The 26,128-nt window shown below is 47.1% G+C and overlaps 1 protein-coding gene across 3 annotated transcripts; it reads left to right on the top strand.

Annotated features, from left to right (window-relative positions):
- Positions 1-127: 127 nt before the first annotated feature.
- Positions 128-26,035, top strand: Atg4b (autophagy related 4B cysteine peptidase). 3 transcript variants are annotated; one of them, XM_063236952.1, is made up of 13 exons: positions 128-267; positions 7,349-7,473; positions 7,584-7,655; positions 9,252-9,350; positions 9,708-9,809; positions 10,155-10,227; positions 12,369-12,448; positions 16,470-16,669; positions 17,556-17,634; positions 17,979-18,124; positions 23,550-23,606; positions 23,960-24,053; positions 24,618-26,035. In XM_063236952.1, the coding sequence occupies exons 1-13, from the start codon at positions 143-145 to the stop codon at positions 24,689-24,691; spliced, it is 1,326 nt and encodes a 441-aa protein (XP_063093022.1). In that variant the 5' UTR covers positions 128-142; the 3' UTR covers positions 24,692-26,035. The 3 variants fall into 3 exon arrangements, with proteins under 3 accessions (XP_063093022.1, XP_063093023.1, XP_003474409.2); XM_003474361.5 differs by having other exon boundaries at positions 135-267; positions 7,372-7,473; XM_063236953.1 differs by lacking the exon at positions 9,708-9,809.
- Positions 26,036-26,128: the final 93 nt, after the last annotated feature.

Here is a 26,128-nt window from a genome sequence, read left to right as displayed (position 1 = left end):
CTAGCCGCGCCCCCAGCGTCTAGGTGGTCTGAAGGACGGCACCGCGCTCGGTGGCTGGGTCCAGTCGGTGCGCAGCGAGCCGCAGCCCTGCTCCCCCTCGCTTCTGTGCTTGGCCCTTGCCGCCGCGCCGCCGTACGCTGAGATGGCGGCCCCCGCGCTTCCGCCGCACCCTGCTTGGCCCCCTTGGCTTCCCGTCGCCGCGTCGCGCTGCGCCCGTCGGAGCGACGCCGCGGCCAGTCGGCGGCCGGACGGGGAAGATGGACGCAGGTGAGGAGGGCAGGTGCCCGGCCTTTGTTGGTGGCGTTACCCTATCAGTACCCGGCTCGCTCGGGGTCCTCGGGACGGGACAGCGCGCATGGGTGCGCAGACGGGCGGACGACTGGACGGGTTGCCTCCGTTCCTCCCCACCTTGTGAGCTGCTGACAGTCACTGGGTCAGCCGGCGCTCCTCGGCCCATGGGCAGCGCCCAGGCTGAGGGCTGGCTGGAGGGCAGCGGGCGAGGGGGCTTGGACCGTTAGGGGCCGGCGGAGGGGGCCTGCTGTGCGAAGACTCAGAGCTCAACTTCCATGAAGTTAAGGCGGAGCTTAGGGATTCGCAACATGCGCATCTTTTATTTTTGACTTTAGTAGCCAGGAGGTGAGCCAAGCCTTTTCTGCGCCTGGAGAGGCCGTGAGTCTCTCTCACCTTGGCTTAACTTCCCGAGGGCTTAAAGCCGTGTGTTTGGTGGTGGTGGTGGGGGTTTGTGGTCGCAGTGTCGTTGCTCTTCCCTTTCCAATAAGGTATCCGCTTCTGGGGGGACAGGTTCTTTATTTCTGCTGGGGAGATACTTTATAGACTTAAGTCTGTGCCAAAAGCATCGTTTGCTTGTAGCCCTAAAATATTTGGGTTCTGTTGTTCATTCTTCAGCGGTTTTAGGTCATTTCTGATAGGCACTGCTTTCGCTTTCTTTAAGTGTCACCTTATCTGTAAAAAACGATTTTAGTCTGGCTTAATTCTACCTGTCATTCTGAGTGGCATTGCATTTGGTTTGTTTTTCTTCTACTGGCAGTTGAACGTTACAAAAATCTTTACAATATGAAGTTACTAAGATTTTGCTTAGGACTAGGTATAGTTAGCGTTTTAATGATTTGTGGATCTCATCATTTCCATGTGTCACATGGCTGGAAGAAGCAGGGACGCTGACTACCTTGGGGCATTGTATGTTTTGTGAAGTTGTTGAATGAGTATCAGACTCTGGCACTGTTTGCTGTGGGGGGGGGAGTGAGGAAGGAATAGAAGTATTTAACTACTTTCTTTTTAGATACTATTGTTGGATACCTAAAGCTATTCATATGATCAGATTACCTTAAACGTGAAAGTCATCATATTTAAGAATACAGTTGTATAGTCACACAATGACACAGTACACAGAATGCTGGTACTTGCAAAAATCAAAGTAGAAAAGTTGTTTGCTTTTGAAGGCCTCTGTTGATGCTGAAAAAAACATACATGATGTTTTTAGGGTGTGATGGGGGCAGTTTTCCTTCAACCATTCTATTGAATGAGCTTTTAGGGATGGTAAATCCTCTGCCCTCCGCTAATCCTTGGAGTCCTTGAAGATTCTGCCATTCTTTTTTTTTTTTTTTAAGGTCTTTCCTTTTTATCGGTACCAGGGATCGAAGTCACAACTGCCTGCTTGCAAGGCAGGCGCTTATGCCGCTGAGCTAAATCCCCAGCCCCGATTCTACTATTCTTAACCTTGTGTAATATAGTTCTTGGTTGTTATTATAGTTGTTCATTCCATAAATACATTTTTTATTGAGTGCCAGGTGTGTGTGTGGGGGGGTGTTGTTCTAAATTCTGAGTACAGCTAATGTTCTTGAGGGGAGAGCCTTGGGTGGAGAACCTTGGGGCATGCTGAAGGGAATTGGAATTATATTCAGGACACCGGGGAGAGATATCACTTTGAAGGTTACATTCTTACTGACACTGACAAGCATGGCAGGAGAAAGGATAAGTGGGCCATCTGGGAGCAGCAAGGAGGTCAGTCTGTCTAGGTGTAGGACAAGAGAAGCAGGAGCTGAGGGCAGAGAGGTGTCTTGGGCATGGTCCTGAGGCTTTGCTAGATGAAGACATTGGCATTTATTCTGAATAGGATGGTGACCCTTGGACGCGTTTTGAGAGCAATAACATGATACAGCTTACGTTAAACAGACTTGCTGTGGTTTTCTTTTGAGAACATACTGCAAGGGGACAAGAACAGAAGAAGCAAGGAGACAATTTCAGTAAACCTGGCAAAGGGATGCTGGAGACTTAGTTCAGGATGGGGAGAAGAGGTTGATTCTGATGTGTCAGGAAAGTCGAGACGTAGGATTTGTTTACAGATGGAAAGCTGGGAGGAAGTAGCAGAGCAGGAGGAGTGACTGGTACCAGGGTTTGTTGGTTGAGTTGGGACCAGCAGAGTGTTCATACACGGTGGATACACCTTTGAGGCCACAGGCTTGGAGCTAAGATAATAGTCCTGGCCAGAGATGTACAGGGAGCCACACTGGATGAGGTTCTTCCGGGTCTGAGTGTGGATAGATAAGAGGAGGCCAGGCAGGGAGCCCAGGCTGCTGGCATGAGGAGGTCCAGGAGGTGGGAGGCAGGGACAGTTTGGTTGTATTCTCCACTAGTACCCTAGCACTGTCTGTTAAAACATGCTTCTGGTTCAAAGCACTCTCAGGTACTGGTACCTAAATAGTCACCCTGTTCATTCATTGTCAGCACCAATGTTCTATGTACCTTGTGTCTGGCACATGGTTGGTAGTCAGTGGAGCATAACTTGAATTAATTTACACATTCTCTTGCTACAGGTTGAGCATCCCTAATGCAAAATCCAAAAACTTTTGAGTACCAGCATGATGCCACATTCCATACCTGACCTCACGAGACAGGTTGTGGTCAAAACACTTGTCTTTTTTACTAGTTTTATTATTTATACAAGTAGTTTTAGGCTGTGTGTCTGAGGTGCATGTGAAGTATAAATGAATTTCATGTTTTGATTTGGATCTCACAAGATATCTCATCATGTATATGTAAAATACTCTAAAATCTGAAAAACCCAGAATATGAAACACTTCTGGACCCTAGCATTTTAGATAAAAGGATACCCAGTTTGAGTAAGAATTTCAGTTTGTAGGATTGTACACAGTTGAAAGTCCAGTCTACTGGCATATATTATCAGTGACTGAGAAAGTCTGCTTGCTGCAGAGCAGGGGCTTTTAATGTAGACATTCCATCCAATTTGTTCACAATGGAACTGTTTTTTACTTTCTGACATAACTAAAGTGTTTACTTTCTGTTTTTTTCCTTCTGCACGTAAGCTGCTATCTTAAGCATAGTTTTCTCAAGGAATGGGAGAACCTTTCTGCTGAATTGATTTATCATGTGGAGAAACTTTCAAAATGAATGCTTCACAGTAAGAAGAACTCTATTGATTGGACATTTTTTGGTAGTTCTTCCTGCTTGAATAATAGTGTGGTTAGTACTGAGTGACTAGAAGTTAGTTAAATTCATTGAGGACAATTCTCTTTTTGTGCCAACCAGATTAATAATATTAAATCACATTGTTTTAAAAAATCACATTGCTAGGGGCTGGGGATTTAGTTCAGCGGCATAAGCACCTGCCTTGCAAATAGGCGGTTGTGAGTTCGATCCTTGGTACCGATAAAAATGAAAAAGACAAAAAAAAAATCACATTGCTGTTTTTTCTTAGAATTATCCATATTATTAGATACTTTCTGCTTCCTCTTCCAGTGGTGATGACAGAAGTTCCAAGAAGAGGGTGTAGAAGGTTAAGCCCCTTGGGTGCCGCTGACCACGTAGGGACTCCTTCTAAGGAGTGTCTGTCCTTCCTTTACTGGAGGTGCCTCCCCGAATGTCATGCTTCTCTTGCATGTCATATATTATCACACTATCATCCTTGTCTAGGAGTCAGGAGAGTGATGTTGTGTCTATCTCAGGAACCATGTGTACTGCTTCATAAGTGACTGGAGGTGGCGTGAAAAGATAATGAGGTTATGATGAGGCCTGTGAAATGAGACTGGGGAACCTCTGAAGAATTGCAGAGGCTGCTGACTGCAGCCTGATGGGACCTGAGAGAATGGTGTCCTCGTGCTGGTCAATCTCTGAGTCTCTGTAAACACCAGTGTCTGTGAGCTTTAGTTTTGTAGCTGGTCAAAACTGCTGGTATTGCCCCATTTCATGGGCAAGGAAAGTGTGGCTAGAGAAGTTGAGGCTAGCAAGTAGGCTATCTTCAGATACAAGCGTAATAGAAATTAGAAGTTGTGTTATTTTGAAAACCATCTCCTTCCTACTTTTAAAGCAAGACCCAGAATGTCAGGAAGCTCAGTGGCTTGGCCTCAGCCTGGGTTGTCTGGGTGATGCCTCATCCATGGCAGCTCACAGTGTATCCCTCTTCAGTGGGACCTGTGGGTATGCCCTGCAATGTGAGCCAGCCTGTGCATTGCCTCCTATCTTCCAGAACAGTTAGCATTCTTGTGGGCACAAAGCAGTGAGAAATCTTGTGTGTTTTTCCAGTTGGAATCACTGCAGGCCTCCAGGTCTTTGTTGCTCCCTGGGGAGTGAGCTCAAGGACATCAGAACCTACCTGAGCAGTGGCACGGCCAGCTTCTCTAAGTGCAGTCACACAGCTCAGAGGCCTTTAATTTTTCCTCCACAGGGTGTCTATGGAGCATGAGACTCCAGGCAGTTTCTCTGTGTCCTAGACTATGAATGGATGGGTACTGTTGCTTTGCTGCTGCAAGCTCTGGTGGCCTCTGGGTAGTATGGATCTATTGTGTTTCTTCATCCCCAAGCTGGCTTTTGGTTCAAGAGGCCTGTAATTTTCAAAATTAAAGTAAGAGATTTTGTGATGTGTTTGAGTTTAATGAGACACCTCTTATTACCTTCACTCTGAAGTTGGCTTCCTCGCCTATAAAGTTTGTTAATAAGCTGAAGAAATGTGCCTGCTCTGCATTGTGGTAAGGGTAAGGAGTCTCAACTTCAGAGGTACACAGAGACTCTGACCCTGCTTTCAGAATGAGCTATTCTCTTTCTTATCTATGTGTTGTCTTTTATTATTTATATATTTCATGTGGGAAGCTGAATATTATAGTTTGGTTCGTGATTCTGGTAACTTCTTTTCCTTGATGACAGATGCCACATCCTGTGTCATGGTCTCAGAAATGTCATCCAAAGCACTCCTGGCCGTCTAGTACTTAAGCAGATAAAGTGGCTTTATTTAAAGCTTTTAGCGTGGTAGGCACTCAGACACAAGGAGAATGTTCCAACAAGATTGGACTTGCTCTCTTACAGTGTTGTTGATTGGAATTTGACAGGATTTTTGCCTCCTTTTCCCATGAGAGTAACTTTCTGGGTTTAAGTCTACATATTAGATAAAGCCTAATTGAGTGTACCTAATGGAAAAGGAACAATAGTGATTTCTAAAGACTTGAGATAGTTTAAGAAAGTAGGAATGTCATGATGTGTTTCAGCTTCTTGAAAAGATAAGCATAAACTTTAATTCATTCCTACTTAGTTGTTTGTTTTGTTTTGTATTGTGTTGTCTTACAGTGACTAAGGATTGAGCCTATGGCTTTTGTGCTTGCTGGGCAAGCAAGGATTCTACTACTACACCAAACCCCTAATTCCCTCAATTTAACTTTGATAATCATATGCAAGGAACAGTCTTATCTAAAAAACAGGAGAAGTAAACTTGCACTTTATGATCTCCAAGTAGCCCAGATGACACTGTTTCTGAATGTAAGGGTGGAGCTCTTGAACAGAACCCTCTGACCTAGTCTCAGTGACCCTCAGGGCCTACTATGGAGCTTGGGAAGCCTTGGCAGTGCTTCAAGAGAGGCACAGGTGGGCCAGATGCCCCAGGAGTTGCTGGGGGACACTTTCCAGTATGTGATTGGAAACTACTTGTCACCAGGTAGGTCTGCTGGATGTAGTCCCTCATGGGTCTGCATCATGGATATAAATGACATCAGCTGACATTGGTGCCCCCTTCTGTCTGTAGCTGGGACCTCATGGAAGACTTTCTGGAAAGCTTCTCAGTCATGTGGTGAAGGTATCTTGTCATTATTCCATTTTATGGATGAGGGATCACCACACTTAGAAGTTAAATAAATGATTCAGGGACCTGTAGCCTGGATTTAAACTCTGGCCAGCAGTGACAATAGGTGGCAGCCTGCTGTCTGCCTTCCTTGGGATGCACACCTTGGATGCCATGCCTTGTAGTCCACAAGGGATACGTAATACCTAAGTTAGCCACAGTATCAACTTACTCAAAACCAGTAGAAATTGGGTGGAAAGCTGTGTTTTTGTGTAGAACAAGAGGAAGAATAGCTTGTTTTGTTTTCTTTTGTTTATTTGCAACAGGGTCTCACTGTGTAGCTCAGGCTATCCTTGAAGTCTGTGTAGCTCATGATGACCTCCAATTTACTATGATCCTTCTGAATCCTGGGATTATGGATATGAATCACCATGCCTAACCTATAGTAGTTTTTAAATTTTGAGACAGTATCTTGCTAAATTACCCAAACTGGAGCTCAGACTTGTGACCCTCCTGCCTCAGCCTCCCCAACAGCTGGGATTATGGACATGTGCCACCATGCCCAGCTTCCTGGGTTCTTTAGTTGAAACTAAATACGTACGGTGGCACTTAGTGCTCATTACAGTGGGTAGACATCGTAGCTCTGTGGCCAGCTCTCTTCTTACTATGGGACATTGTTTTGTGGGGGGTGGCAGTAATGATCCCTTTCAACAGTCATGACAAAGTGAAAACCTGGTCCAGGCTTTGTCGTTAAGGCTTTTGGCACCTGGCTCCATTGGGGACGTCACAGCAGGGTCTGTCCCTCAGTGTCCCACTGGAGTAGTGCTCTATCCCTCTATGGTTAATGGCTCCTAACCAAGAAAATAGAGTGGACTAGAATCCTTGTTTCCCAGGAGCTCAGTGGTTCTCACCTTTGTCATAGCACCCCTAAACATGCTGCCAGTGACAATTAGTAGACCATAAAGTGCCGTGTACATCTATGGTTCCCGGGTCTACAAAAACAACAGTGTGACCTCATTTTACTTTTGTCCCTTAACATTTAAACATTCTAGATCTAAAACACTTGAATTGATGAGTTAGGTGACCTCTTCCTTTTCCCCTCAGTAAGCAGCTGTCCTCTGACCATTCTAGGTGCTTACAGGGGCTTAATCACTATGGGAACATGCACCCTTCTTGGGAAAAGTCTATTCCTGCACTCTCCTGGACTACAAAAATGCAAAGGTTGAATGTTCTAATAGTGTTCTATGTAATTATAAAAATCGATAGATGTGTGTCTTTGATTTCCACAGCCACTCTTACCTATGACACGCTCCGGTTTGCTGAGTTTGAGGATTTTCCTGAGACCTCTGAGCCTGTTTGGATCCTGGGCAGAAAATACAGCATCTTTACAGGTATTGGCTGTGTTGGAGAGCTCTGTTTGCCTACTGTATGCTAAGTCCCCTGTGGTGTCTGGCTTATGAACTGAGGGCTTTGTGTGTCTTCCTCTTTTTAACAACCCTAGAGAAGGACGACATCTTGTCTGATGTGGCATCCAGACTGTGGTTTACATACAGGAGAAACTTCCCAGCCATTGGTGAGTACCCCATTGGATGGCAGGAAGGAGGGAGACTTCTGAGTGGCAGACCCCTCGTTCTAGTCACCTCATAAGTTGGCCCAGGTCTTGCTCCCAGAAAGCTCAGCTGGTGGACTCACACCCAGGCAGCTTATCCCAGCAGGAGAATGCATTTTCTCCTATAAGTCAATGTTCCATCAGAGGTCATGGCTGTATTTTATGGAGTTTGTGGTTTATCTTTGTTTGTCTGTTTATTACTGGTGCTGGAGGTAGAACCTCAGCCCCATGTATATTAGACAGATGCAGTAACCACTGTGCTACATCGTCAATCCCTGCAACAATTTTAAACATATACAAAAGAGTGAAGTATGAAACAACACAAGCAACCTACTCAGGAGACCTCAGGCAGTTTGTAAATTTGGATGTGTGACTGTACACTAGTCTTATATAGATTTGGAATATCAGAAGCCTTACTGTTCCTCTGTCTTTTCTAGCACGTGCACACTTGGCTGTGGGGAGCCAAGGACGAGGTGAATTGATGTTTTTCATGTAAGCTGATTCTTGCTGTGTGCCCTGAAGGTGGCAGAGGTTGGGGACCAGCTCTCAGCCTTGCCTTTGTACTCAGATCTTAGGGACCAAACTGACATTGTGCCACCCTGTGGCTTGGATAGCATGTCATCCTTTTCTCACAATGAGGTGGAAGTGAAGTAGACCCAGCAGCCTGGCATTCAAGGAAAGTAGGACCCACAGCTGTGTGTGATGATGTGATTTGTCAGTTGTGTTTCTACAGGTGCACAGCTCACCCTTCTCTGGGCCTCCTCTCTGTGTAGCCCTGGCTGAACCTCAGGCTTTGGGCAGGGAACCATTGTCTTAAGAGAAACCTCCACCATTTGGCCCACTGTGGAGAAGAGACTGAGGATGAGCCACTGTGGGTAGAGCTGCTTTCACAGGCCTGCAGCTGAACATGGTCTGACCTATAGGGTGTTTGTGCCTGAGGAAAGGTGTGGGGAAGGTAGGCTTCTGCCTGGCCTTGGATGTACGCAGCTCCCCTGGGTTAGAGGGCAGGGCTCCAGGTCCTGCCATGTGCAGAAGGGGCTGAGGTCCCCCTGTTCTGACTGTTGCCTCTGCCACTGCCTCAGGTCTTCCTCCTGGTTATGGCAACACCATGCTGTTATTCCACTGGCCTCTCTTCATTATGATAGGTTGTTCCCCAGAGGTCCATAGTGCTTGTGTTCTTGTTTCTCTGGGCCTAGTAATAGGCATGAAATGGCAGGGCCTGGGCAGGAGTAGTTCTTGACCACTGTTGCGCAGCCACCGCCTATCCTCAGGGATACTAATGTCCTTTGAATCTTAACCCATCTTACGGCTGGGAAATAGTTCTCCTTGTTGAATGTGGTGGTTCTAGATTGGCCGTTGGGTACTGCCTGTTGTTGTGTTTTCAGACATTGCTGTTGCCCTATGGGTGACTTGTCCCCATACTCTTGCCCATCTTATCAATCTGAATCTTCAAGTATGTGAATCTTGAGACCGAATGACATATGAGGGGCTGGTGCCCCTCGTGTGGAACACCTGTGGGCTTCTAATGCTGACTGCCCCTTTCTCTGTCTGCCTTGACAGGGGGAACTGGCCCCACCTCTGACACAGGCTGGGGCTGCATGCTGCGATGTGGACAGATGATCTTTGCACAGGCCCTGGTGTGCCGGCACTTAGGCCGAGGTGAGTCACTGCATGTGAGTATAGTAAAGGATACTGGGGGTGAAGGGCTGTGGGTTAAGGGATGTTTAAAGTACATCACAGGTAGCACCATACCTTTTCATTGATTGGAAAGACTGACTTTAAAGAATGATGATGTTTTTTTCCTTAGAAATTGTTGTTAAGCCACTGAAAGTATTATCTGCTGTCAGTTTTTTTGATGACTTGATATACATGTACTTGAAATCCTAGAGCATTTGGCTTTTAACTTTAGAAAGTTGAGGAGGGATTTGAGGCCTGTCTGACTCTTGAGCCTGTATAAAGCCAGACTCATTTCTCTGGCTTATGGCTGGACTAATCCCCTGTGTTTATTCTCAATAGATTGGAGGTGGGCACAACGGAAGAGGCAGCCTGACAGCTACTTCAGTGTCCTCAATGCTTTCCTTGACAGGAAGGACAGCTATTATTCCATCCACCAGATAGGTGGGCTGGCTCCATGTAGAAGCAGTGTCCGGTCTGTCCAGGGGCTGCTGTGGTCTGGGTGGGTGAAGCTGAGTGACCCAAGCAGATGCAGAGTGGGCAGTTTTGAGCAATGTTCCCCTCCTAGAAGGACCAAGTGTACAGCTGAGTGACTGGAACCTCCAGACATTCCCTTTCTCATAGCTCCTTTCTAAGTCTCTCTCAAGCATCCCTCTGGAGGGTGGGTGTCCTATCTGTGACCTTCCTGTTAAGTGTTTGCTGTTGCCACATCGCATGGAAAAGTGGGTGGGAAGAGGCCTTAGAGGCCTAGGAGGGTGCATGTTGCTAATCTGGATCTGCTTCCTGCAGCGCAAATGGGAGTTGGTGAAGGAAAGTCCATCGGCCAGTGGTATGGCCCAAACACCGTCGCCCAGGTCCTCAAGTACGTGCTGAGTTGTGCCCTGCCCACTCCTCTGGGTAGCCCGTTCCCCTTGGTGTTTACACTCTTGAGCCCTCATTGACAAGGAAGACAAGGGGCTCTAGGAGGGTCCTCAGAGGTGACCAGGCCAGTGGTTATGGGATTTATGTTTTCTTTGAAATGAATGTCTTACCTGGTTTGTGTTCATGGGATTAGGCCCTTGGGTCTATCTGTAATGGTGATTTCTGGTGGTCTGGACATGGGTGCTGATCTGGAACCACGGCAGTTCTATTGGCTGTCTGGGAGGGTGCTGTGGCCTTCCTCTCTGAGCCTGTTAGAGGCTCCTACCCTCCCTCGTGCCTCCAGTCAGGCCCCATGATGCCCACTTTTGCTGTTTGTGAAGTAGCCTCTTGTCTCACCCTAGTCTGCTGTCCTGGAAGGTCCCTGTCTGCATCCAGCTCCTTTTACTGGCTTCCTTCTCTCCTATATCTGACTTCCTGCTATCTCACTATCTCTTTGGCCTGGCATATGTGTACCCTTTATTGTCCTTGCTCAAGCTAGGCCTGCCCCAGCTGTCACGTGTGGTCCACTCCCAGCTTCCTTCATGTGCTTCCTATGCACATTCGGGTTGCCATGTTTTTGGTGTGTCCAGAGCCACATGTCATCCTGTTAGCCAGCTGTAGTCATTGGCGTGGGTTCTTGGACCATTTCTCAGCCATGCCAAACTTGTTGGCCCCGTTGTCCCTCCTGCCCTCTGGCCTCCTGTGCCTCTTGCTTGTTTTCCTTCCTGACCTGTGGGGTTACAGGGACAGCTCCCAAGTTACACCCTGAACAACAGCTCTCTGTGTGTGCAGCCTCTTCTTAGGGTCCTCAGGACATGTAGCCCTCCATGGCTGCTGCTTTTGCATGGGACCACATGCAGACCAGAATCCAGGCTCATCTGCACCTCTTTCTCATACCACCAGAGCTGTGTCCCATTGCTGACCAGTCCCTCATGCCTTATCTCTCCTGCCTTGGTCTACATTCTGGCCCTACCTCCTCTTCAGTCTCTTCTCTCTTTGAAGTAGTAGCCAGTTTTTTTTGTAAGCTTCAGCAGTCTTCCACAGTTTTCATCAGTCATCTTTCTGGTGCTGAGCTGTCTCTGGTTCCTGGCCACCTGTGCTGTGCCTGCACACTCATTCCCTCCTGAGGTACATGCACATTTGCTCCCTGCAGGCTCCTGCCTCAGGTTCTTGCATGTTGTGACTTCTAAAGCTCTTCCTCTGGTGCTCTCGCCCTTTTTCAAGGTTCCTCCACAGCTCTTACCACATGCCCTGTGGTCTGCTTCTGCAGGTGCCAGCCCTGGCAGGTCCTGCTTTGTCCCTTGTCTCTTGGGATGCCTTTACCCCTACAGCTGGCTGAGGGCAGAGGAAACAGCTGGGCAGGCTCTGTTCTGTGTACCTCCAGACTTTTCAGGCACTGGCCTTTCTTTCTGTCCCCAGACATAGCAGGTATTTGCAGCTTAGGGCTTGAGTATTGTCTCTGTGCCTGGAATAGTTTCTTTCTTTCTTTCTTTTCTTTTTTTTGTCTTTTTGAGACAGGGTCTTGCTATGCAGTTCAGGCTGGTCTTAGGCTCACTTTGTAGCCCAGGCTAGTCTTGAATTTGCCACAGTCTGCCTACCTGAGCCTTCCAAGAGCTGGGATAACAGGAGTGTGCCACCACGCCTGGCTGGAATGGTTTCTTGTTTTCTGATCTTGCTGGGTCATAGCCCTCTGTATGCCGCATGCCCAGAAGTGGCTCAGGTTGCTATGCATGTGCTGCAGGAACTGTGACCCTGCAGCCCCTGTTCCTCTGCAGAGCCCTTCCTGGGTGTTTCTGAAAGGATTCCACTCCGGCTGCCCTCATAGAGTGCTTGGTAGGGTGCTGCACCTCCCTCCTCACTGTGCCACAGGACCCACGTGTATGTATGTATGTGTGTGTGTGTATGCGTGCGTGTATGCATGCGCTGCTCGTGAAGGGCAACTAGGGCACTGGTGGGGAGGAGCAGGGTCCCTTTAAGTGTTCCTGTCTGAGCCTCACTCTTTTCCCTGGGAGGGCACTCTACTGAGACCCGCTGTGGCAGGCATGAGGGACAGCACCTTGGTTTGGGACATTCAGGGTGTGCTCTCTTGCCTTCCTTCTGCAGGAAGCTTGCTGTGTTTGACACGTGGAGCTCCTTGGCTGTTCACATAGCGATGGACAATACCGTGGTGATGGAGGAGATCAGTAAGTGCCCAACTTTCTGTTCATGAGGAAGAGGACTTGTGGGGACATGAATTTCCCTGCTGGGTCGCAGGACAAACACCACCTGCAGAGTTGTGAGTCAGAGCAGAGTAGGGCACAGGATTTGTCTAGAAACCAGTTGAAAGGAGGAACCCAGGTCCTCTTGAGTAGCCAGTTACTTATTATTGTCAGTTTTTTTGTTTCTCTCTTACAAATATGTTAGAGTTTGAAGCAGTGGTGCACACCTATAATCCCAGCCCTCTGGAGGCTGAGGCCAGATGATCACTGGAGTGTGGGAGTTTGAGGCTAGCACATGATCCTGTCTTGAAAAAACAATAAATAATATGAGCTTGGTGATGCATACCTATAATCTGAGCAGTCTGGGAGGTTGAGGCAGGAGGATTGCAAGTTCAAGCCGAGCCCAGGCAATATAGCAGTTTAGACCTGTGTGGAAGTAAAAAACAAAAAAAGTTCTGGGAGTATAACTCAGTGTAACAGTCTGGGATTAATCCCCAGTGATTAAAATAAAGCCAAACAAGCATGTTAAGGTACGCTGTGCTTTGCCAACTTTCCCAGATGCAGGGTCATGTCCACCCTACACACACACTGTGAGCTGCAGACCTGCAGAAAGATGTCTGGGGAGGTCTGGCTCAGAAGGCGAACTCTGAGTGCTTGTTCTGTCCCACAGTGCCTGCTTTATGCTGTGTGCAGCAGAGCCTTCCCCAAGGAGCTCTCAGAACCTAGCTCTGCTTCAAACCTAGTTTTTTTGGAATCTTGCTATCGCTTCAAGCCAAGTTCTGCTTAAAATGCAGTTTACTGGGTGGAATGGCACACTCCTGCAATCCCAGCACTCTGGGAGGCTGAGGCAGGAGGATTGCAAGTTCGAACCTAGCCTAGGCAGGAAAATGAGACCATGTGTCAAAAAATCAGAAAGGTCTAAGTTCAATTCCTACTGCAAAAAAAAAAAAAAAAAAAAAAAAAAAAAAAAAAAAAAAAAAAGAAAAAGAAAAAGAAAAAGAAAAAAAGAAAAAAGAAAAGGAAAGAAATATGAAAGACTCACACAGAGCCATGGCCCTAGCAGTGCCCAGATGGGCAATGGAAATGGGTCTGGCCTGCATGACTGCAGTGTGTACCACCTGTGTACCCATCAGGCCACAGGAAACTGTGTCATTTCCCTGCCTGAGTGATGGAGCCACTCTGTCTCATTTTTTTTTTTTTTTTTCTTTTTTCAAAATGAGAGGTTGACCTTGGGCTTTTACATGGGGCTACATCCCCAGCCCTTTTTATGCTTACTTTGAGACAGGTCTCACTAAGTTTTCCAGGCTGGGCTCTAGCATATGACTCAGCTCTCAGAGCAAGGATTATATCCATGCCTGGCCTCAGTTTCATTTAACCTGACACAGTCAGTGTCAGAGGCTCCCCTTTTACAGTTGATAAACTCACAACAAGTGTTTCTTTCTTCTCCCTTTTAACTTACTCTAGTTCATAAAACTTCTGAAAAATTAAGAAAAATACAAAGAACGTCACCGATTTTACCATTTAGATATCCCACATTACTTTGTTGTTGTTAGTGGTGGTGCTTGGTCACTCTACCACTGAACTACATCCCTAGCATATTGTTGTTAGAATTTTTGAGACAACTTTGGTAAATTTCTGAGACTAGTCTTAAACTTGGAACCTTCTACCTCAGTCTTCCAAGTAGCAGGGGTAACAGGAGTGCACCACCACGGCTGGCCCCATATTTGCTTTGTGCATACTTTTTTCCCGTTATTTTTTGATGCTTTTCAAAAAAACATAATATCTAGCATGCCGGAGGCTAAGTCAGGAGGACTTTGAGTTCAAGGCCAGCATCAGCCTGGTAGGGAGACTGTTTCCAAAAAAAAACAAAAACAAAAAAACACAGATACTTATAACCATCTCATTAACTGGCTATACAGTGTGCTGTTGTACCTTGATCTCTTTTTTCCCCAGCTTCTGGGAAAATTGCTCATCCTGCTCGCATCTATCCAGTCACTCAGTTGGCCTCTGCCTTCAGAAAGGGTGGGAAGGGTGAGGGACAGGCTCCTCCCAGAGCCTCTGTCTAGCTGGGTGTGGGTGGCTTCAGCATCTGGGCCATCTTGAGTCTGGTGCAGCCCAAAGGTGAGCAGCAGAGTCAGGGAAGCGCCCTGTATCTGGGTTCCCAGAAATTCTTGGGGCCATGCAAGATCACCTGTCAGGGACTGCCTGACAGGTATGACAGTTCATCACAGGGACATGGGCACCCCCACATATGGGAAGAATGACATCAGATCAGACCCCGATGCTAAGGCTGGTAGACAAGGGTGGTATGGTATGGTATGGTAAAGGAACATGGATTCATGCTTAGTAACCTTGCCAGTTGCTTCAGGTTTGGAAAGGCACAGAGGACTCCAGGATAAACAGAAAGGAAGTTGCCTTGCTGTCCTACTGTCAGTGTCGACCCAGGCTGTGTACAGCTGTAGACAAAACTTGGATAAGCAGTGCCTTGGCCATTCAAGGGTATTTTTGTCCTAATCTCCTTGCAGAACTGCTTATGGGAAAGCTGGTAATGGGTGTGTACACCTATCATCCCAGCTACTTTGGAGGCTAAGGTAGGAGGGTTGCAAGTTCAGGGCCAGCCTGGGCAACTTAACAAAGCAGTGTCTCAGAGTTTTAAAATCTAAATGAAAAGGGCTGGAGATTTAACTCAGTGATATAGTGAGTAAGGACCTAGATTCAGTCCTCAGCATTGCAATAATAGCATATGGAAGATTTCGGGAAAAGCTGATGACTCTCAGAGATTACACAAGAGCCCTTTGCTTCAGTGAGAGAGTAGCTGGCAATTGGCCCTGCTTGGATTTTGTGTGGAGTGTGCTGGGCAGGAGGGACATCAGCATTACCTTCCCCTCTGTCTCTGCCCACCCACCCTTTGGGGGCCAGCGAGGACATCCATAGTGGCTTCTGGCCTCACCCCATAGAGGTAAACCTGCATCCTGCATTTTCTGAGCAGTGTGCCTCAGCTCATGTGGAGGTCATGGTGAAGCTCTGTGCTTGGAATAAAGATCTTGTCCGCCAGAGGGCACTGTCACCTTGGAGCTTTGCCACCAAAACAGGAATCAAAAAGGTGAGGTATATAATTTCTGTTAGTTAAAAAAAAAAAAAAAAAAACCACAGAGGACCAGAACAGCACTGTCAGAGCTTAGTAGATACACATCCAGCCCTGGGCGCTGACGGCAGAATATACTTTCTTTCAGGAAGAAGAAAGAGTAGAACACATTCTAGAACTGACTTTTGGAAAGAACAATGTATATTTAGACATTAGAAAGTTAACCAACAGAACTAAAAAGAAAGTTAAGACAACTTCATTCCCTAAGTCCTTTTTTCCTGGCTGTTTGAGAAATTTTGGTCCTAAAAAAAATTCAGTGACTCACAACCCACTTTTATTCTCCATTAGTTAAGAAAATTATTTCTTTCTCTTATTTATTTTTTTGATCTTTCATAGCATTGACAGTTTTGAGGAATCCAGGTCAAGTAGTCCTGAGTGCTGGTGTTTCTCCAAGGTCAGACCCAAGTAGATATTTTGACCAAAAACACCACCACTGGGTGGCCCCACTTCTCATAACTCTGCCCAGTTTATGGGGTGACAGTATGCCCAGATAAGAGGAGGAAGAAGGATGCGGAGAAGGAGAGGAAGAGGAGGAGGAGAAAATGAAGGAGAAAGTTTATTCTTACTGCTCTCTCACCATGAAGGAGTCAGGGTCTGCTGGCTACCTTCCTATTTTTCTTTTTTTTACTGAAGTATGAATTTTTCTTGCACTATTTTATGGGTGTGTTTTATTTCACAGTTTTTCTTAAAGGAGGAGAGGTTTAATTTGCCTCATAGCACAAAGTTTAAATTGAGAGCATAGAAAATAGGCTTATTTGCACTTGCCTTTTTACTGCCTTTTCTACTATAAAATGGTGACTCACTTGCATATTGGAGGGAAGCCTTTTCTGCTAAGCCCTGAATCTCTCATTTCCCCTTCAGGGAGGTTGTGCAGGACTGGCCTTCCATGTGCTGGGGCTGCGGCACTCCCCACTGATGCTGACCGGCACTGTAATGGGTTCCCCACTCAAACTGAGGTCACCAACAGGCAGTCACCTTCGCTATGGCGACCCCTGGTGCTTCTGATCCCCCTACGCCTGGGGCTTACGGACATCAACGAGGCCTATGTAGAAACGCTGAAGGTGGGTGACAGTAGCTTTTTGCCCTCCGTGTCCTTGGCCACTCTCAGCATGGTCAGGCAGCTCTGGGGGACGGTGAACAATTGGCTCACGATGAGGCTGGGCGTGACATGTGGAGTGTTCTCAGTTGAGGTAGGCAGGAAGGGCGTTGACCTGGCCTCAGGTGTGGAGAACTCAGACTTCAGCCACTTTGTAAAGAGACCTTCTGGGTCTCAGCTTGCTCCTGGTATCTGTCTTCTGCTCCCCTCAGGCCTCAGTGTCCATTTGGAGAGTGGGCAGGGTTTGAAGTGACAGATGCCCTTATAGTCCCTGGATATCTGACCACCAGCTCCTCTGACGTCCTGCATGACTATCTGCCTACCCTACCCTCTGCCCAGGACAAAAGTGAAACTGCCTCCTTCAGTGGAGACTTGGTCTAAGGCATGAGTTACACAGGCTCCTCACGGTGTGGAAAGAAATGCTTGTCTTGGTCTTTGTCCTCTCCCTCAGCCTTCTGGTTTCCTTCTGGAGTCCAGATTACCCACCGCCCATCCTTGTTCTTTGTTACTGCTACTTCTCCTTGCCTGTCTCAGTGCATCTGACTTGCCTCATGTCTCTGCGCCTTCTTCCCATCATGTAATGCTACTCTTGGCAGTCTGATGAACATTCCTTATGTGTCTACTCCCACATCCTTCCCCTATTCCTACCCCTACCCGCAAGCTTTGCTGAACAGAATCCTGGGTGTAGTGTTCCCTCATCCACTAGAAGCTCTTTGGGTTGTCTTTTCATTCTCTTGGCTCACTGAGCCTGGGGCCTGCTTGTGGCTGTGAGCAGGGCCTTTGTGCTGTGCCTTCGTACGGGCTCTCCAGGAGCATGGTGTGGTTATCAGCCTATCATTCTCTCTCTGCAGCACTGTTTCATGATGCCCCAATCCCTGGGTGTCATCGGAGGGAAGCCCAACAGTGCCCATTACTTCATTGGTTATGTCGGTGAGTCCTATACACCTCTCTGGGTTGCACCAGTGCTCTCCGGTCAATGGGCCTGTTTCCTTTAGTAGCAGTGCCCCCTCTCCTGGACCATCTTGCCCACCATGGTGTCTGTGGACACAGGGCTACCAGTGGACCAGCAGCATGTTCCCACAGTGCCTCTGCCTGGTGCTACATGTTGGCTGGCCATGTGGTCTTCCTGTCCCCTTTCAATGATGGTCCAATCCCACCCCACCTCATGTCTCCTATACTTTGCAGTGGGGCTGTCTGCTTGGGCTGGCTTGGAATGGTGGGTCTAAATATGGCCCTCATCCACTCCATAGCTGACCTCCATCATTTTGCCCCAGGTGAGGAGCTCATCTACCTGGACCCTCATACTACACAGCCAGCAGTGGAGTTGACAGATGGCTGCTTCATCCCAGATGAGACCTTCCACTGCCAGCACCCACCTTGCAGGATGGGCATCGGGGAGCTGGACCCATCCATCGCTGTGGTATGTCCCAGCCATGTACCCCATGCTAAACCTGTTTTAGGCTTAAGAGGGAAACTTGGAGATTCTGTAGTTTTCCCAGCATTTGGAGTGTTGTTTTCTTACGATTTTGATCAGAAGGGTGTTGTTTAATTTCCATTTGTTTATGGAGATTTTTGGTTTCTTTTGCCATTTCCAGTTCATTGCACTATGGTCTGATAATATGCATGAGATAATTTCAGTTCCTTTGCATTTAGTTAAGTATATTCTTTTAGCTAGTATGTGACCTATTTTGGAGACCATCCCATGTGCAGCTGAGAAGAATGTGTATTCTGATGTTGAAGAGTGGAACACTGTAGATATCTATTAAGTCCATTTTTTTGAAAGTTTGGTTCAGTTTTAATATTTCATTGTTGATTTCTGTTTTGTTCTAGTTGATCTATTTGTGACAGTGGGGTATTGAGATCTCTCAATATAATTGTATTAGTGCTAATTTGATGTTTCATGCCCATTAATACTTGTTTTATACGGTTAGGTACACTGGTGTTTGTCACATACATATTTATGATTATTATCTCTTCCTCTTGGGTTGTTCCCTTTAAGGATATTGTAACCTTCTTTGTCTCTCTTAATCAGTCTGGACTTGAAATTCACTTTGTCTGTAAATAGAATAGCTACTCCTGCTTTTTTCTGGGTTCCTATCACATGAAGTATTGTCTTCCATTTGACTTTCAGACTGTGAATTTCTTTTTGAATTACATGTTTTTCTTGTATACAGCATATTGTTGGATCCTGCTTCTTGATCCATTGTGCCAGTCTATTTCTTTTGATTGGTGAACTGAGGCCATTAACATTGATGATTAAAACTGATATGTATTGACTTATCTTTTTTCCCCAAATGTTTGCTTGCCTGGTGGATTCTTTTGTTCGTGTTAAATGGAATTGTAGTCCTTTTTATATCTTTCTAGAATGTCCTTCAGAATATTTTGGAGTGCTGGTTTGGTGTCCATGAATTTCCTCAGGTGTTCTTTATCATGGAAGTATCTTATTTCTGCATCAGTTTTTTTTTTTTTTTTTTTTTTAAGTCTTTTTGAGATGGTCTTACTATGCAGTTCAGGCTTACTGTGAGCTTACTTTGTAGTCCAGGCTGGTCCCAAACTTGCTGGTCCTCTTCCTCAGCCTCTCAAGTGTTGGGATTACAGGAGTGTACCACCACACCTGATTTTCTGTATCAACTTTGAAAGATACTTTTGTGATGGGGTACATCATTGTGGCTTGAAGGTTGTTTTCCTTTAGGAAAATACTTCACTCTATGCTGTCCTTCACTTGAAAGTCTGTGCTGAGAAGTCAGCTATGATTCTGATGGGCTTTCCTTTATAAATGACTTGTTTCTTCTCCTTAACAGCTTTTAATATTCTATTTTTGTGTTGAATTTTTGAAATCTTGACTATCATATGTCTGACTATAGATTTTTTTAAAATCATGGTTAATTGGAGTTCTGTATGCCTCACTTACCTACATGTCAAATTTTTTTTTGACATGGGAAATTTTTTGCCATGTGATCTGTGAACAGTTTTTATTACTTCTTTTAATGGTACTGGGAATCAAACTCATGATACTGTGCTTGCCAGGCAGGTGCTGTGCTGCTGAGCTATAGTCCTGGCCTCTGTGAACAGCTTTTTTTTTAAATTATCATTTGTGCTATCTCCTGCTTTTTCATTGACTCCTGTGTTATTCTTTGCATCATTCTAACAGCTGTTGGATTGACTTCTTGCTATTTTTATGAAATCTTTCTTTTCAGGATTCCTCACTATAAGCCTGTCTCCTTTATCTGAGATTTTTGTCTTCACATTAGCTCATTCTGCCGCAGATACTTTTAATGGAATTTTTATTCTCCTCCTGGGTATCTGCTTGAATCTGTTTTATGGATTTCATTTCTTTCCTGTCTTGGGCACTCTTGGCTTCCATCATTTTCTTAAACTGATTGTTTTTTAATATGCATCACTAAGCATGGTTTTCATTGTGGACACCATCTCTATAGTTATCTGAGAAATTATTTCTGATTTGTTTTTTTCCAGAGTCTCATTCATTTGTATTGTATTGTTATCACTTCAGAGGCCAGGTGGGTGACTTTCAGATTGTCCCACTTTATTGCCCTCTGGGTTTGCCATTGGTGAACTGGATGTCTGGGGTTGCATCTTGTTTAAGTGTCTTTTCTTTTTCTTTTTTTTTTTTTAGTTTAATTCTTGGATTAATGCTTTTAAATTGCCTATGGTGAGTGGCTTTCTTGTTAGTATCTAGAACTCTGAGGAAATGATTAGTTCTGAGAGGTGTCTTCCAGGTGTATTTGGTTTTTGGGTTTTGAGTCTGTGGCAAAATCCTGCCTCTTCAGTTTTTTGAGGATGAGAAGTTACTGCCTCTGCACCTGAGTCCCTGGTGCTTTGGGACTGGCCCACAGTATTTGCTATGACCCTTGGGTAGTCTCATTCTTGAAATACCAGGAAAAAACAGCTGGTTAGAACAGTTACGTTACTTTGACTAAAGTGGTACAGTCAGCAATAACAATAGTATCAAATAGCCTAGAAAATGACACTGAAGTAACCATTAATTTGTGACCTTTAACTATATAAACTAGATTTGTGGTTATATAACAAAATCTAAAACAAACCAGAAAATTACATGGTAAGTAAGTTTTTAATATGTCAGTTTTACTCTCAGGAGAGAAAATTTGAAAGTGGTTAGGCAAAAATTAGTAGAAGAGCAAGAAATTAGAAGCAAGGCTGGAGGACAAAGTGGGAGCATGCAAACGTTTGGAAACTGGGGCAGAAGACAGGACGGAAAGAGGGAGAGAAGCAATGAAAGGAAGAACAGAGCAGCAGCCACACAGAGAAGTTAGAAACCACATTTACACTCATACAAACACAAGATCAAACAATGAAGGAGAAAAAAAAAGCCAACAAGAAATCAAGAAGAAAAAGAAAAAGTCCACTTCCAGATTCATCTCTACTGACACTAGTAAACAGTATGTGCAGACAGAATCCAGATCTGTGTTGATTTATTTCAGCAAGCCAGCAGTAGCTTTGTGGTAGGGTAGTGGATAATCTCAGCAAGCCTGCACCTTTATGTTCCCTGAAATTCACGTTGGATTCTGGCCATGAGACCGAAACCAGATGCATTCAGCTTACATCAGTTAGCATACATTCTGTGGGCTTGCACGCAGCTGGGTGCTGCTAAATGGATCCAACAGTTGTTCTGAGTTCCGAGTTAGTTGGTCCCTCTCCAGGATGGTTCCTGGCCAGTCACTCTCTCCCAAGGGATGACTGAGCCCTCCGTACTCACCCCCAGCTAGTGTAGTGCTTTGTGTCCACTGTTTCCTCCCACTACTGTGTCTTTCTGTGGAGGCCTCTGGTGCTGTCAGCAGTCACCAAGTGTCCACAGGTTTGAACTGCTCCTTTCATGCAGTGAGTCTTGATTTGGGAAGAGGGCTCCCCTGGCTACCTCCTTATTCATTGAAGTTTCTCTTTTTGCTCTCCTAGTGGGCTTCATTCTTGCTTCAGATCCTTGCTGGGTCCAGGGGACCCAATTGTCTCATCATCTTCCCCTTGTTACTATATTCTAGTCATTCTCATAGTTTTGAATTTCAAGACCATGGCATGAACTATGTTGGGCCTGAAGATCCTTCCCAGGGACTGCCACTTCCTGAGCAAGCAGAGTGCATGGGTGTGCACATCTCAAGTGTGAGTGTGCATGTAGACCAAGTGCGCATGTAATGAGTGCATGTGCCAGCATCACTTTTTATCATTTTCTGTTCCTTTTACTTAGTGCATCTGAGAGAGGCTTCGCTAAGAACAAGCTTCTCCTATGCCTTGGTTTATGTAGTTGAAATTCTTGATACGTAGTTCATGCAAACCTGCTAGTTCTCAAACTTTGATGGGGGAAGAGACAAAAAAGAAAACTCACAGGATATGGTGACACACATCTATAATTTCAGCCACTTGGGAGACTAAGGCAGGAAATTGCAACTCTGAGGCCAGCCTAGGTAAGACCTTGTCTCAAAATAAAAATGGCTGGGGCAGTAGCTCAGTGTTAGAACACACTAGGTTCCATCCCAGTATCAAAAAGAAAAAAATAAAAATAAAAAGACAAGTCTATAGGCCATGCCTGGTGGTGCACACCTGTAATTTCAGCACTCAGAAAGCTTGAGGCAGGAGGATTGCTATGGGTTCAAGGCCAGCCTGAATTGCAGTGAGATCATGTCTAAAAAAAAAAAAAAAAAAAAAAAAAAAAAAAAAAAAAAAAATTCAAAAAATAAAGTAAAAGGAAAACCTAGAAGCAAAGCCAAGGCTCAGGAGGTCATCACTTGTATGGGGGCTCCACATCCTGGACACTGGTGACAGAATTTTGAGGCCTGACTGGCGTGGCAGTCTGGTATTCCACCCTGGGACATGCACACTGGTTCCAGGATGTCTGGGGAGGTGCATGGGGATGGCAGCTGGAGCTGCTCTCAAGTTGCCCAGCTCTCTGTGGCTTTCAGTTATTCATAACTGTGCACTCAGGTCAAATAAGAAATCCAGCTTGTAGTCTATGTAGGAGGCTGAGGCAGGAGGATTGAGAGTTGGAGGCCAGCCTCTGCAACTTGGTGAAGCCCTCTCTAGCTGAGTCTATAAAATTGGTGATTAGTGATGTTGCTTGGTAGTGCAGCACCCCTGGGTTCAACTGCAAATAAAAGAAACTGAAGCTGAGTACCACAGTAGGAGGGCAGGTAGGCAGGCCGGTGCCGAGTGCAGGGGCTGCACAAGGATGGAGGCAGTGTGCTGGCCCCACCACCCTCACTGCTGTGGAGAAGCCAGTTTACAGGGTTTCACTCAGACACAGTTCATTACCAGGTGTGGTTTCTGTGTCTGCCTAATGATGACAGCAGTGGGGAGTACTTGCACTCCCTGGCGCCATCCTTTGCCTGCCAGTGCCTCTGATCTTGTGGCTCTAGCAGTGCTCAGGGTCCTCGAGACTGTTGCTGCAGAGTAATTAGACTTCATAGATGGTCCCCATGCAGAGAGGTTCTTGCACTCACCAGTGCTGCTGCCCACAGGACTCTCCTCACTCCCAGGCCTGATTTCTCAGTGTGTGGCTGCCATCACTTCAGAACAGTGTTGGTTACCTCTACTGCTCCATCCTGGGCTGAGGCCAAATTGATGCCAGGTCTCAGCTGCAGGGGGAAACGGCTCTCTGTGCTTCGCCCTCGCATAATCATAGTTATGCCTTCCTCCCAGGAGGCTTGTTGAAGTGAACACCTTTTGGGGAAGGTAAACCCCGGGCTGAGAGAAAGGGGTGTATTTTGCTGCAGGCCTGAGTTGGGGAACCAGATCACTAAAGGTGGTGGGGCTGTGCTGCATCTTGACATGCAGCTCATGCAACATTGGGTCATGCTGTCTCTGTCACTTCATTTTAGGGTTTTTTCTGTAAGACTGAGGACGACTTTAATGACTGGTGCCAGCAAGTCAAAAAGGTCTGTAGCTACTGCCCTCCCCTCCCGTCTGGGGACAAGGAGTGGGGTGGGGGAAAGGCCCATCCTGGTGCCCTGCACAGTTGTGCTGACTAAACACACAGGGTGTTCTGGGCTTCCTCCCCAGCACAGTTGCCTACTGTGTGGCTGGCGCCATGTGGATCCTTCAGGGTGGGATCCTCTGTGGGTGCCTATTGCCCTCCTCCCTTCCTGGCATATGGTGCTGTCACAGCCTTCTTGGTGTGGAGCTCTCGGGCTTGTTCCTGTGATGGAGAAGGAGTCTAACCCATTCCCCGTACCCCAGCCTTGATTCATGGGGTGAGGCTGGCCAGCTGTTCACACCTGTCTCCTGACAGCTGTCCCTGCTTGGGGGCGCCCTGCCCATGTTCGAGCTTGTGGAGCAACAGCCTTCCCACCTGGCCTGTCCTGATGTCCTGAACCTGTCCCTTGGTGAGTCCTGAGCCTGGGTGGCCCCATGTGCACGCTGGTCATATAGACCGGGCCCCTCACTGCCCTGGCTGGTTCACTGGCTTTTAAGCAGTAAAATCTGCATGAATTTGGGTGTGACCCACGGGGGTAATTTGGGTCTGACAGCACTGCAGTTCAGTGAGCCCCCTCCTCTCACCCTGAACTCAGAGTAGCAGAACCTATGTCTTGTCTTTTGTCTGCCCTGGGACATCTGCCTGGTACTATGGGAGCTGGGTGCCTCATTGGTCCTTGGCTCTCTGATGGCCCATCCAGCCCAGGAGCCAAGGGGGCACAGGGAACAGCTCCATAGGCCCTGGCTTGAGGACAGGGCACTGACCCTGTAGAACACTGGCCAGAGCCCCATCAAGCCTACCCAACCCACAGTTCTCTGGCCTGTGGTTGGCAGGAGAGTTGCTGTTCTGTGTCCCCAGCTACCTGATGCCTTGGGGCTAAACTTTGGACCCCCAGAACTGGCTTCTAGCACTTCCTCAGCCCACATTGCAGAGCACCCTTGAGAGGGGTCTGATGAGGCTTTGTTTTTTCTAGATTCTTCTGACGTGGAGCGATTGGAAAGATTCTTTGACTCAGAAGATGAAGACTTTGAAATCTTGTCCCTCTGAGGGTCCTGGGGTTGAAGGGCGGCTTCCATGGCCCTCACTGAGAACCTAGCCACGCCTCAGGCACTTGGTGCCAGCGTACTGCATTCCATCTACCCAGCCTGCCCCTACTGAGCGCCACGCCCATGCTGCCTCTGATTGGAGGCCTGTGCTGCCCAGGGGATGAGGCCTGCACTGCCCTGGACGCCTTATGCTTGGAGCCAGCCCACCGTGCCCAGGGTGTGCCTCCAGTTACCCGCAGAAAAGAGGTGTTTGGCAGGAAGCTGAGTGTGGCAGGCCTGGAGCTTGCAGAGTTCTCTGCTGCGTCTCCACACTGGCTTCAGCCCTGCTCTCCCAGGTGCCAGGTCTGGTTGGTTTGGAATTAAAGCCCTGTTTGGAGTTGTTCAACACAGACATGAGTTTCTGGGCTGCTTCCCAGGTTAGTCTCCGAAGACCTGCAGATTGGCAGTGTGGAGCAAGGGTTACATCTTGGCTTTGTGCTAGGCACCTGCTCTGTCCAGCGCAGTTACTAAGGGCTACTCTCTGGAGAGCAGGTGGAGAGTACTCAAGAGTGGGCATGTGGGAAACCAGGGGCTTTGTGTGCCTGGGCCCAGGTGCAGGTCCTCAAGCCAGCCCTGAGCATTCCCCACAGGTGCAGCTTCCATTCTGAGCCGCAGCATTTGGAGACCCACTGCCTGCTGCTGCTCGCTGTTACACCAGCTCCCCTGAGCGCCTCTCTGCCTGGACACTAATCGGATGGAGTGCCCTGATGCCCACGTTTCCTTTCTCAGAATTGCTGGGCAGGTTGGGCAGCTGAGTGCCCAGCACTCATAGTGAAGTATCCAGACCCTGTCATTTCAGCAGACACCACCTTCACACCCTAGTTTCCAGGCCCTCAGACCTTGTTCTTCTGGCCTGTGGTCTGTTTAGAACTGGAGCCCCACTCCTGCTAGCAGGCGTAGCAGCGGGTGGGGAACCTAGGGTGGCTACACAGGTGCCCTTATGCAGCCAGGCAGGACTGGAGGAGCCTGAGGTGGGTGTCTCAGCTATGGCCACTCACAGCCAGCCCACCGGAGGGTACACCCCAGGCCCCAGGTGTTGAAGATATAAGTTATTTCGTCCCTTTTCTCCTCCCTCCCACCCTCTGTCCTTACCATGGCTGTGGGAGGAATGGGCAGCAGGGAGGGCTGGGACCATTTCTGTTTCTTTGGGTTCTGCTTCCTTCCCTGCCGCTGGTTCTTGAGGAGGGGACAAGTGTTGGAGGAGCTACCCTCTCCGTCTGGAGAAAGCTTCCTAAAAGGAGGTGGTCCATTCTTAGTATAGTTCGCAGTTCTTAATGGCAAATAACAAGTTTCCATAGAAAACAAAGTATGTGTGTGTGTGTCTGCTGATTTCCCTTAAGTTACAGCTGACTGTGATCATCAGTCTTTTTGTTTTTATAGCATGACAGGTAAAACTCTC

The sequence above is a fragment of the Cavia porcellus genome, unplaced genomic scaffold, assembly GCF_034190915.1.
Source record: "Cavia porcellus strain 051 isolate PalLab524CR breed Dunkin Hartley unplaced genomic scaffold, mCavPor4.1 scaffold_26, whole genome shotgun sequence".
In the NCBI taxonomy this organism is placed as follows: domain Eukaryota; kingdom Metazoa; phylum Chordata; class Mammalia; order Rodentia; family Caviidae; genus Cavia; species Cavia porcellus.
The sequence above is the reverse complement of the archived record's forward strand: the minus strand, read 5'-3'. Positions and strand labels throughout refer to the sequence as shown.

Coding starts and splice junctions, on each gene's coding strand:
- Atg4b (XM_063236952.1), top strand. CDS start 143: ATGGCGGCCCCCGCGCTTCCGCCGCACCCTGCTTGGCCCCCTTGGCTT. Junction 17,635..17,978: donor TTACTTCATTGGTTATGTCG/GTGAGTCCTATA, acceptor ATTTTGCCCCAG/GTGAGGAGCTCATCTACCTG. Junction 23,607..23,959: donor GGTGCCAGCAAGTCAAAAAG/GTCTGTAGCTAC, acceptor GTCTCCTGACAG/CTGTCCCTGCTTGGGGGCGC.